Source organism: Nematolebias whitei, chromosome 18 (genome assembly GCF_014905685.2).
Source record: "Nematolebias whitei isolate Nwh7 chromosome 18, NemWhi1, whole genome shotgun sequence".
NCBI lineage: Eukaryota > Metazoa > Chordata > Actinopteri > Cyprinodontiformes > Rivulidae > Nematolebias > Nematolebias whitei.
This window is the reverse complement of record NC_056515.1, coordinates 40,103,819-40,116,194: the sequence shown is the minus strand read 5'-3', so window position 1 is coordinate 40,116,194 and position 12,376 is coordinate 40,103,819. Positions and strand designations below refer to the sequence as shown.

Sequence of the window (12,376 nt, the reverse complement as noted above, 5' to 3'; positions counted from 1 at the left end):
AAGACGCCTCGTTGAAGACGCCTCGTTGAAGACGCCTCGTTGAAGACCTGCTGAGTTTCTCCTCTCGTCTCGTCCAACAAAATTATTTTAGTTTGGATATAAAGAGCAAAACCAGACCTGCAAGTTAAACTAATAATGCTTAGTATTTAAAAAAAATCTGTTTCGCATGCGTGTAGGCTGCGGACACTGCGGCTCAGGCTAACCGTCATTAGCGCACTGAGCTAATGCTACTAGCTTGTATATCATATCAGAGTCAGTAAAAGAAAAAAATAAATCCAAAATTAGTGTTTCTACCACGAGTATGTGAAAGAAAAATAGTTTGTTTTAAGTGGAAAAACTTTTATTTGGAAAACCCCAAAACCAAAACGCTCGTGTCTGACCCCCCAGAGACACGAGTAAGTTTGACTGAAAACGAGGCCTCGTTTTCAGCTTCCTGACGGGTCTTAAACTCCAGACTGGAAATTTTATTTACAGTAGTCCCTCGCTACTTCGCGGTTCGTTTATTGTGAACTCGCTTTTCTGTGGTTTTTCAAAATAAGAGTGGACATGACGCACAATTGGCTGATTGATTGATGAGCCGTACAATCGGCATGACATTTTTATTTTAAGTAATTTATTTTAAATTATTTAGCACCTCCTGCGTCTTTGTGCAGTCCGTACTGCTGCAGGATAAACTTCCTGCTGCAGCTGATCAGCTGTTCACCTGCAGAGCAGAGAAGTGGGCGTGGCCAAGAGCGCTTGCATGTGGCAAATGGCAGACGAGGCAGGGAGTTGAATCATGACATTATGTCTCGTTTAGAGGTTTACAGTTTAGAAACTTTGTTTAAAATATTGCAAGAGTGTGGGAAGGGTTTAAAACTCCTTTTTATATATATTTTATTTTTTTAAATACTAAAATAAACTACTACTTACTACTTGTACTACTATTCCTACTTTGTGGTTTTTCACTTATCGCAGGTCTTCAGGGTACAGATCCCCTGCGATAAATGAGGGACAGTGTGTAAATAAAATTATTTTATTCATACTAATGAAGGAAAATGTCTTAAAAATTGTTAAACATGTTTTGTATCCATCATCTTTTATCCACTTCTTCCTTTTTGGGTCGCGGGGGTCACTGGTGCCCATGTCCAGCAGTCACTGTGCGAAAGGCAGGGGACACCCTGGACAGGTCTCCAGTCCATCACAGGGACATGTAGAGACAAACGAGACAAACAACCATTCTCTCTCTCACCTAAGGACAATTTAGAGTTACCATCAGTGTAACATGCATGTTTCTGGTCTGTGGGAGGAAACTGGAGAAAACCCACGCATGCACGGAGAGAACATGCAAACTCCACCCAGAAAGGACCCGAGCCGGGATTTGAACCGGGGACCTGCTCACTGAGAGGCAGCAGCTCTACCGACTGCACCACCGTGCTGCTCTATATTATTTTATAGTTTATCTATAAAAATACTGAAATATGGAGTTTTATTAAACAAAAGATGAATATAGAGTTAAAATACTAAAACTTAAAATGGTATATTTTTATTTCATGCAGAGATAACTAAAAGATCAAAGGAGATTAGTGGGTCTCAGGAGGAGACCACGGTGGTGGGTCTACCTCTGTCTGACACAGCAGAGAAGGTTTATTTTGGTGTCTACAGCCAGCTGGCAGAGGACTGGGGGGTTTGAAGCATCAAAGCTGATAACTGGAGACCGAGTTCAGAACCAGGACTCAAGATGTCCTTGACTCCCTCATACCCGTCTAGTGGCTACAGGGGACAAAAATGCACCAGAATCTGCTGAAGTCATCGTGAGATCCTTGTGGTCATTCAAGACCACTTCTCTTAAAGACCAGAGAAATGTTTAGAAACCCTCACAGACTGAGAGGTCTGTCTGTCTGGACTCTGAACGATCTCGCCTCTTGTGTGTTACCAAAGAACCTCATGACCCATTGGACAGGTTGGAACGAAACCTTCAGAACGTCTTCCTTGGAGTCCACACCTCGGCCCTTCCAGGACTCTTGTGGTTTCTTTGCACCTTTAAATCTGTGACTCAGTTTTCCTTCCACCCGTGTTCTTCTTGGTTCTGCTGCTCAGTTTTGTTTCATCTTGTTCACCTCATTAAAGTGAATTTCAGCTCAATTAAACCTCCCTGCAGTAAACTTTAATAAAGGCCGACTGGATATTTAATGTTGATGAATGAAATATGCAGCTTCCATTCCTAAAATCACCGTGTTCGACTGAGACTCTGCTCTAAAATGAACATGATGTTCGTTAGGAGGCATTTTAGTGAATTACTGGTGGTGGTAGCTGAGAAACTCAACTTTTGGATTCATTAGAAATATTATATAAAATTACAACAAGTCCCCACATTAAGTGCTCTTAATAAAATCTACCAATTCATGAATAAAACCATCTCCGTTAGGTTTGAGTTAATGTTTGCAAAAACACTTCAGTGACAGATTTGTTTAAATTAGTTTGAATATTTCATTTAGTCTCTGGGACAGTCAGAAGTTCACCTCCATGTGGTTAAACAAGTTACTGGAAACCATTTTCACTTTTTCAGAGTTTGACCTTCTTGTTTGATCAAGTCTGCTTCTTTTTTATTTATTTATTATTTTATTTTAAAACTTACAACTTTAAAACTTTAAAGCATTAAAGGTCAGAAAAACAGTCACATAATTTATCAAATGACATTTAGTAAAAGTTATCCAAGGAAGCAGCAGATTGTTGAATCTTCTCTTCATCCAGAGCAGCACGTTGGAGACTGTAGGAAGAAACAACTTCCTTTGAACAGGAAGAAACCTCCAGCAGAACCAGAACCAGAACCAGGCTCAGGATGGACCGCCGTCTGCCTCGGCTGTCTGGGGTTAGAGAGACACAGATTCACAGGAGGTGGTCCAGGTGTGGTTTCTAAAGTCCAGGAGTGATTTATATGGTCCAGGAGAAGTTTCTATGGTGGTTTATATGGTTCAGGTCAGGTTTATATGGTTCAGGTGAAGTTTCTATGGTTCAGGTGAAGTTTCTATGGCTCAGGTGAGGTTTCTATGGTTCAGGTGAAGTTTCTATGGTCCTGCTGCAGTTTATATGTTCCAGGAGTAAATTACAGTATATAGTCCAGGTGCAGTTTCTGTGGTTTCTATGGTCCTTGAGTAGTTTCTTTGGTCCAGATGTAGTTTCTAAAGTCCAGGAGTGATTTATATGGTCCAGGAGAAGTTTCTATGGTGGTTTATATGGTTCAGGTCAGGTTTATATGGCTCAGGTGAGGTTTCTATGGCTCAGGTGAGGTTTCTATGGTTCAGGTGAGGTTTCTATGGTTCAGGTGAGGTTTCTATGGCTCAGGTGAGGTTTCTATGGTTCAGGTGAGGTTTCTATGGTTCAGGTGAAGTTTCTATGGTCCTGCTGCAGTTTATATGTTCCAGGAGTAAATTACAGTATATAGTCCAGGTGCAGTTTCTGTGGTTTCTATGGTCCTTGAGTAGTTTCTTTGGTCCAGATGTAGTTTCTATGGTACATGTGCTGTTTCTATGGTTCAGGTGTGGTTTCTATGGAAATAAAATTATGTTATATAAATAATTCCAAATACAGTACCAGTGAGACTCTGGGACTAGTCCAGAAGTCCTGGTGGACTTTAGAGAATGGAGTAGATGGACCATTGGAACTTCAACATTTCTTCCACTTCCTGTACAAACAGGAACTCTTTTCTCTTCTTGCATCTTTCTCAGGAAGTCATATCGTGGTCAGAACAACCCTCTGATCCTGTCCATCAGAACCTGGCGAGACCGTGGACATGAATCTCCAAGAGATTCTGTTTGGATGTTTCTGATGGGTGCTGGTTTCTGTCTGCAGGTCTACAGAAGTCCTCACTATGACTGATGGAGATTATGACTACCTGATAAAGCTCCTGGCCTTGGGGGACTCCGGCGTGGGGAAGACCACCTTCCTGTACCGCTACACGGACAACAAGTTCAACCCCAAGTTCATCACCACAGTCGGCATCGACTTCAGGGAAAAGAGGGTGGTGAGTTCAGAAACCCGCTTATGGTTTTTAGAGAGACCGGGTTACCATGGTTACTGTGACATTTTATCCACGCTCTTGTTTGTTTATTTTATCTTACCACAAAACAAACAACGGGTCAGGTCTCGATTATCTGATGCTGAGTCACAGCTCGGTTGTTTGCTGTTGGACGCCAAGGCTCGTTCCTACCTCCGTGCACACGTTGGCAACAGTAGGAGAAACCAGGGACCCCATAGCACCCCCATGTTCTGTCTATAGTATGCCCCGCCCTTTTCAGGGACACCACCGAGCCATTGGTTCAGGTGTGCTGATGACACCTGGGCTAAATTAACGCCCCCACTAACTCAGGAGCCAGGCAGAAGGAGAAGTCCCACACAAGACGTGACAATAAAACAAAACGCACAAACACAACCACCATGAACAAAACACAACTTTATAGCATCATTCAACCACGACAAGTACGAACACAAAGCAGACCCACAAGACTTTTATAAAAATGTATACTTCTAAAACTTAAGCACCTAAAATATTAGTCACTTAGAAATTTGCCTGTCACAATAAACAATAAATCAATACATCAATTAATCACATGATGAATGAAAAGGATCGACCTCATTTTCATTTATCAGCTTTATCGTTTCTTCATGCGTCTCTTTCTACTGAAGACACTGGACGACAAAAGATCAACTCCGGTTCTTCACTGACCCCTCCCTTTCTCTTAAAATCTGTTTAACCGTCCAACATCGTGTTTTTGGATCGTTAAAAGCAGCTAAGCTACGAGCTAAGCTACGAGCTAAGCTAACAGGCCGACCTCAGGGAAAAACCTCCGTCTTGTCGAAGCTCCAAAATTCACGGTTGAAACCCGTGCCTTCGTGTAAAAAGTTATTTTTCTCTGCAAAAAGTAGCTGAGAACTTGTTTACTGATTTTTTAATTAAAAGTTTTGTGTGAAAAATGCTAAAGAGCTTAAACCACACCAGCGTCGGCCATTTTGAGAACTGAAGAGACTCAGCCCATGTCACGTCAAGGGGCCTCCCTCCCATTTTTCTTAAAGACGCTGCTCGCTCCCTCACTATCCATCCTTCAGTTCAAACAATGTTATACTGCCATCCAGTGGTCTAAAAAGGTACTACACACAAACATTAACCAACATTTCTTCTTAAATTTGATAATAATGACTAATTATTATAAAATTTCAAACAATATTATTGTTTATCTCAATAATTTTTGAGACAATCGCCCTGTAAAATCTGTTATCGTGACAGGCCTACATAGAAAATTCTACATTAAAAAGCACATTTTCATCTGTTGTGACGTCTTCAGGTGAAATCTTTTAGAAATCAGTTAAACTGGTGATTCTAAAGGAAGACCGAAGAAATTATTGACAGGATGTCCGAACAGCTGCTGCTTCTTCTGATTTAAAAAAAGGAACATGGACGAGTTGATTTCATCGATTGATCAGAATATTTTGACATGAATCTTCCAAACCTGACGCGCTGCTTTCATTAGAAGTTCAAAGGTCTCAAATGGTTGAAGAACCGTTCTAAGGTCTGAAGACGCTTCAGGAGCGAGGCTGCTCAGTGGAGTTTGTGGCAAAACCTTCTTCTGAACCTGGTCTCAACACTAAGTTGGATCGTTCAGGTCCATGTTCAGCCATGAGAGGAACAAACCTTGAGCCTGAAACGTTTCCAAAGATACCCACAGCTCCCGACCCTTCTGGCACCGTTCACAGCTCCAAGCATTTTAATGAGGCGGTCTGTCGGCGTCACGTTTCCAGGGGTCCGCCGGCAGCGAGCCTCCAGAGATCTGTTTTTACACCTGATCAACCGAACACTGAGATAACTGACTGAACCTCAGCCTCTTGTAGATGTTCAGAACATTTCACCCAAACCTGCTGACCTGATCTCAAACTACCTGCACATGCAGTTATTTCTCTGTTCTACTAAAAGTAGTTGATTGTGACACGTGGGAACTCCGAATTCATCAAACATTATATTTGCTCGTTACATTTCTCACCTGAGGACGTCGCAGTAATTTTACCGGGACGATGCATTCTGGGGCGATGACGAACATCGGTTGTAGTGGAGCCTGAAACACGAGGAGTCGAGGCAAAACGTTGTCACATCTGACAATAAAGTTATAATTTGTATTAGTCCTTCTGCACCAAACACGAGTCGAAACGATCAGACGTGATGAACGTGAGATGTTTAATAGCCCTGGAGCCGACGTCATGTTTATTAGCTCTGACGCAGTTAAAACTGAGTGGAGCTCGCACCGAACCCATGCCGTTACCCAGAATGCATTGCAGTGTAAATAAACTGGTGACGTCTGTGTGTCGGTTATTTTTAACTTGTATAACTGAACAGCCTGCAGTTTTTTTACTTGTCATCATTAAAGCTGGGGTCGTTGGTTCCAACAAGATGTTTTTGAAGGTTTTAACGTAGAGCTGTGTAAATGTTCTCGTCTGCTCCGGTCATTAAGCCCTCACCAGATGTTTGCAGGGGTTTTAACGGTTCTGGTTCTTTGTCTTCAGGTCTACACGGCGTCGAACCCCAATGGGACGGCCACGGGAAAAACCTTCAAGGTCCACCTTCAGCTCTGGGACACGGCTGGACAGGAGAGGTGGGCTTCTGGTCCACCTCAGGTGGTCCCATTGTCATCAGAACAGTAACTGAACCCTTTTAACGGGTCGTCAGCTGTTTTTAATTAAGTTTTAATATTTCATGAGAAAATCACACAACTGGTGCAGCTGCAGGAAATTCAGCACTTTGTCCGTCCGTCCATCCATCCATCCGTCCATCCATCCATCCATCCATCCGTCCGTCCGTCCGTCCGTCCGTCTGTCCGTCCGTCCGTCCGTCCGTCCATCCATCCATCCATCCATCCGTCCATCCATCCGTCCGTCCATCCATCCATCCATCCATCCATCCATCCGTCCGTCCATCCGTCCGTCCGTCCGTCCGTCCGTCCGTCCATCCATCCGTCCGTCCGTCCGTCCGTCCATCCATCCGCATCTTGAGCAGGGCGGTCCAGACATCTCTTTCCACAGCCTCTTCCAGCTCTTCTGGGAGGCCTCCAGGACGATCAGTGTCAGTTTCTTTATCGTTCCACCTCATGTGGTACATGTGGTGGAACGATATGTCCACAGTGTCCCAGTTACATCCAACAATAAAATGTAAAAGAAAAACAGTAATAAGATCAAAGATATGAACTAAGAAAGACATCAACTAAATATACATTAAGCACTAATAGCATAAAAACTTCACGTTGAACAGCAGCACGAACATGAGTCTGTGAGCAGATGAGCACAAATGAACACATCAACATGAAACAGATCAGCAGCAACATGAAACAGATCAGCAGCAACATGAAACAGATCAGCGGCAACATGAAACAGATCAGCAGCAACATGAAACAAATCAGCAGCAACATGAAACATATCAATGGTAACAAACGGATCAGCAGCAACATGAAACAGATCAGCAGCAACATGAAACAGATCAGTGGCAATATGAAACACATCAGTGGCAACAAACGGATCAGCAGCAACATGAAACAGATCAGCAGCAACATGAAATGGATCAGCAGCAACATGAAACGGATCAACAGCAACATGAAACAGATCAGCCGCCTGAGGAAGTAGAGTCTCTGATGATCTTTCTTCATCAGGCTGGTGGTGGTGTTGCTCCAGCTGAGGTTGTTGTTCAGGTGCACACCCAAGTACTTGTAGCTGGAGACCACTTCCACCACAGATCCTCCTATGTTCAGAGGGGTGTAGGTGTGTTTGTTCCTTCTGAAGTCCACAATCATCTCCTTCATCTTTTTCACATTGATGTGAAGGTTGTTCTTCCTCCTCCAGCTCTCCAGGTGTTCCACCTCCTCCCTGCAGCTGGACTCATCATTGTTTGTGATGCATCCCACCACCACTGTATCATCTGCAAACTTTACAATGTGACAGCCTGGATGGGTAGCTGCACAATCATACGCAAGCAGAGTAAACGGGAAAGGGCTCAACACACATCCCTGAGGGGAGCCAGTGCTGAGGGTTATGGTGGAGGAGGAGAAGTTGTGGATCCTCACTGACTGTGGTCTGTTTGTTAAGAAGTCCAGGACCCAGTTACAAATGGAGGGGCTTAGTCCTAGTGTGAATAGTTTGTCCATCAGGGTTTGGGGGATCATGGTGTTGAAGACAGACATGAAGTCCACAAAGAGCATACGGACTAAGAGTCCTGCTCCAGGTGGGTGAGAGCAGTGTGGACCACAGAGGAGATGGTGTCTTCTGTTGATCAGTTCTCACGGTATGAGTACTGATGAGGGTCCTCGTTGATGTTGATGGTTGTTCTGATGTGGGTCATGACCAGTTTTTAGAAGCATTTAGCGACTATCAGGGTGAGGGCTACTGGTCAATAGTTATTCAGACCAGTCACTGTAGAGCTTTTTGGGACTGGGATGATGGTGGTGGTCTTCAGGCAGGTGGGAACTGTTGCCAGGGTGAGGAAGGAGTTAAAGATGTCGGCCAGCACCTCGCAGAGCTGATCGGCACAATCCCAGGACAACTGAGAGACTATGTCTCTCCAGTGTGTCCTGGGTCTTCCCCGGGGTCTCCTCCCAGTCGGATATGTCTGAACCACCTCAACTGTCTCCTCTGGATGTGGAGGATCAGTGGATCTAGAGTCTCTCCTGATAACTGAACTTCTCCCCCTGTCTCTAAGGGAGAGTCCAGCTCCTGCAGAGGAATCTCATTTCAACCTCCTGGATCCACAATCTCATTCTTTCAGTCTCTACCAGAGTTCATGACCAGAGGTGAGGGGAGGAACGTAGACCGACCAGTAAACAGAGAGCTTTGTCTTACAGCTCAGCTCCCTCTTCACCACAACGGACCGGCACAGAGTCCACAATACAGCAGATGCTACACCAATCTGTCTGTCAATCTCACAGTCCATTCTTCCCTCACTCATGAACAAAACCCTGAGAAACTTGAACTCCTCCACTTGAGGCAGAACCTCAACCTCGACCTGAAGAAAACAATCCACCTTCTGTCTGAGGACAATGGTCTCAGATCTGGAATAGCTGGTTCTCCTCCCAGCTGCTTCACACTCGGCTGTGAACCGCTCCAGTGAGAGCTGAAGATCACGGCACGATGACGCCAACAGGACCACATCATCTGCAAAGAGCAGAGATGAATCCTGAGGCCACTGAACTGGACTCCCTCCACCTAGTTAAAAGAAGCTATAAGGCAACTAAACAGAGTAATGGGACTAGCTAAAAGCTAAAAGAGCATAAGAAGATAAAAACAGAGCCAGTTTCTGGGAGCAGATTTGAACGAGAACATTATTTTGAGAGAGTTGTAGAGATTTCCATGCATGTCTATGGGGAAACATTTTGTAAATAAAGGTATATAAAACTTTCAAAAACCTATCCAACATTTTTCAGTCAGGTCATCTGGACAGTTTGTATTTTTGTGCTGAAACGTTTCACCTTCGATCCGGAAGGCTTCATCTTTGTTGTTTTCAAAAAACCTAATTTTAGAGCCCCCATTTCCTGAACGAGCCGAACGTTTTGATATAAAAACAGCTAAAGGAACACAACGTGTGCAGAAGTTGTTGGACTGCAGAGAAACCTCAGAAGAAAAATAAATCAGGAAATGTTTGTTGTGAACGGCGTACAGGCATGTTTGTGTAACTGGTAAACTGGAGCCAGCCTGGTTCTGTTCAGGCTGGTTCTGAAGCCCGGATGAGTCACTGCTGATGAGTCAGAGGTCGTTACGTCTTTAAAGCTCAGCTCAGAAACTGGACCTCCCTTCTTCTTAAAACACTCAACAGACGTCTGGGGACAGAGGAGACCAGTTTTTCCAGTTTAAAAATAGGAATGCTCTCCCATTCATGTCTAATACAGGCCTCTAACTGTTCAATCGTCTTGGGCCTTCTTTGTCGCACCTTCCTCTTTATGATGCACCAAATGTTCTCTATAGGTGAAAGATCTGGACTGCAGGCTGGCCATTTCAGTACCCGGATCCTTCTCCTACGTAGCCATGATGTTGTGATTGCTGCAGAATGTGTTCTGGCATTATCGTGTTGAAAAATGCAGGGTCTTCCCTGAAAGAGATGACGTCTAGATGGGAGCATATGTTGTTCTAGAACCTGAACATAGTTCTCTGCATTAATGGTGCCTTTCCAGACATGCAAGCTGCCCATGCCACAAGCGCTCATGCAACCCCATACCATCAGTGATGCAGGCTTCTGAACGGAGCGTTGATAACAACTTGGGCTATCCTTGTCCTCTCTGGTCCGGATGACATGGCGTCCCAGTGTTCCATAAAGAACTTCAAATCGTGACTCATCTGACCACAGAACAGTCTTCCATTTTGCCACACTCCATTTTAAATGACCCCTGGCCCAGTGCAAACGTCTGAGCTTGTGGAGCTTGCTTAGAAATGGCTTCCTCTTTGCACTGTAGAGTTTCAGCTGGCAACGGCAGATGGCACGGTGGATTGTGTTCACTGACAATGCTTTCTGGAAGTATTCCTGAGCCCATTCTGTTATTTCCTTGACAGTGGCATTCCTGTTGGAGGTGCAGTGACGTTTAAGGGCCCGGAGATCACGAGCATCCAGTAGAGTTTTACGGCCTTGACCCTTACGCACAGCGATTGTTCCAGATTCTCTGAATCTTTTGATGATGTTCTGCACGGTTGATGATGATAACTTAAAAGTCTTTGCTATTTTACGCTGGGTAACACCATTCTGGTATTGCTGCACTATCTTTCTGCGCAACAATGGTGGAATTGGTGATCCTCTTACCATCTTGGCTTCTGAGAGACACTGACACTCTGAGAAGCTCTTTTTATACCCAATCATGTTGTCAATTGACCTAGTTAGTGTTAATTGGTCTTCCAGCTGTTCGTTATATGTTCAATTTCCTTTTTCCAGCCACTTATTGCAACTTGTCCCAACTTTTTTTGGATTTGTTGACACTGTGAAATTTTGAATCAACATATTTTTCCTTTAAAATGTTACATTTACTCAGATTAAACTTTTGATCTGTCATCTATGTTATATTACGAATAAAATATTGACATTTGCCATCTCCACATCATTGCATTCAGTTTTTATTCACAGTTTGTTTAGTGTCCCAACTTTTTTGGAATCCAGTTTGTATGTGTCATTTTCCACCAGTTTGGAAGTCATACTATAGTATGTGTCATTATTCAACAGTTTGGAAGTCCATCCATCCATCCATCCATCCATTTTCTTTGCCCGCTTATTCCATTTTGTGTCACGGGGGTCGCTGGTGCCCATGTCCAGCAATCACTGTGCGAGGGGCGGGGTACACCCTGGACGGGTCGCAAGTCCATCACAGGGCCACATAGAGACAAACGAGACAAACAAACATTCACTCTCTCACTCACACCTAGGGACAATTTAGAGTTAACAATCAGCCTAACATGCATGTTTTTGGACTGTGGGAGGAAACCGGAGTACCCGGAGAAAACCCACGCATGCACGGAGAGAACAAGTTTGAAAGTCATACTATAGCATGTGTTATTTATCACCAGTTTGGAAGTCATACTATAGCATGTGTTATTTATCACCAGTTTGGAAGTCATACTATAGCATGTGTTATTTATCACCAGTTTGGAAGTCGTACTATAGCATGTGTTATTTATCACCAGTTTGGAAGTCATACTATAGTATGTGTCATTTTTCACCAGTTTGGAAGTCATACTATAGTATGTGTCATTTTTCACCAGTTTGGAAGTCATATATAGTATGTGTTATTTTCCACCAGTTTGGAAGTCATACTATAGTATGTGTTATTTTTCACCAGTTTGGAAGTCATACTATAGTGTGTGTCGTTTATCACCAGTTTAAAAGTCATACTATAGTGTGTGCCATTTTCCACCAGTTTGGAAGTCATACTATAGTATGTGTCATTTTCCACCAGTTTGGAAGTCATACAATAGTATGTGTCATTTTTCACCAGTTTGAAAGTCATACTATAGTATGTGTCATTTTCCACCAGTTTGGAAGTCATACTATAGTATGTGTCATTTTTCACCAGTTTGGAAGTCATACTATAGTATGTGTCATTTTTCACCAGTTTGAAAGTCATACTATAGCATGTGTTATTTATCACCAGTTTGGAAGTCATAATATAGCATGTGTTATTTATCACCAGTTTGAAAGTCATACTATAGCATGTGTTATTTATCACCAGTTTGGAAGTCATACTATAGCATGTGTTATTTATCACCAGTTTGGAAGTCGTACTATAGCATGTGTTATTTATCACCAGTTTGGAAGTCATACTATAGTATGACTTCCAAACTGGTGAAAAATGACACATACTATAGTATGACTTCCAAACTGGTGATAAATAAC

At 43.3% G+C, this 12,376-nt stretch overlaps 1 protein-coding gene across 1 annotated transcript in view; it reads left to right on the top strand.

Annotated features, from left to right (window-relative positions):
• rab27b (RAB27B, member RAS oncogene family) overlaps positions 1-12,376 on the top strand; it is a gene marked incomplete in the record, with an annotated part of 59,726 nt that overhangs the window by 16,273 nt on the left and 31,077 nt on the right. The window contains 2 exon segments of the mRNA XM_037691731.1: positions 3,832-4,003; positions 6,532-6,620. Coding sequence (XP_037547659.1) covers positions 3,851-4,003; positions 6,532-6,620 — 242 coding nt within the window.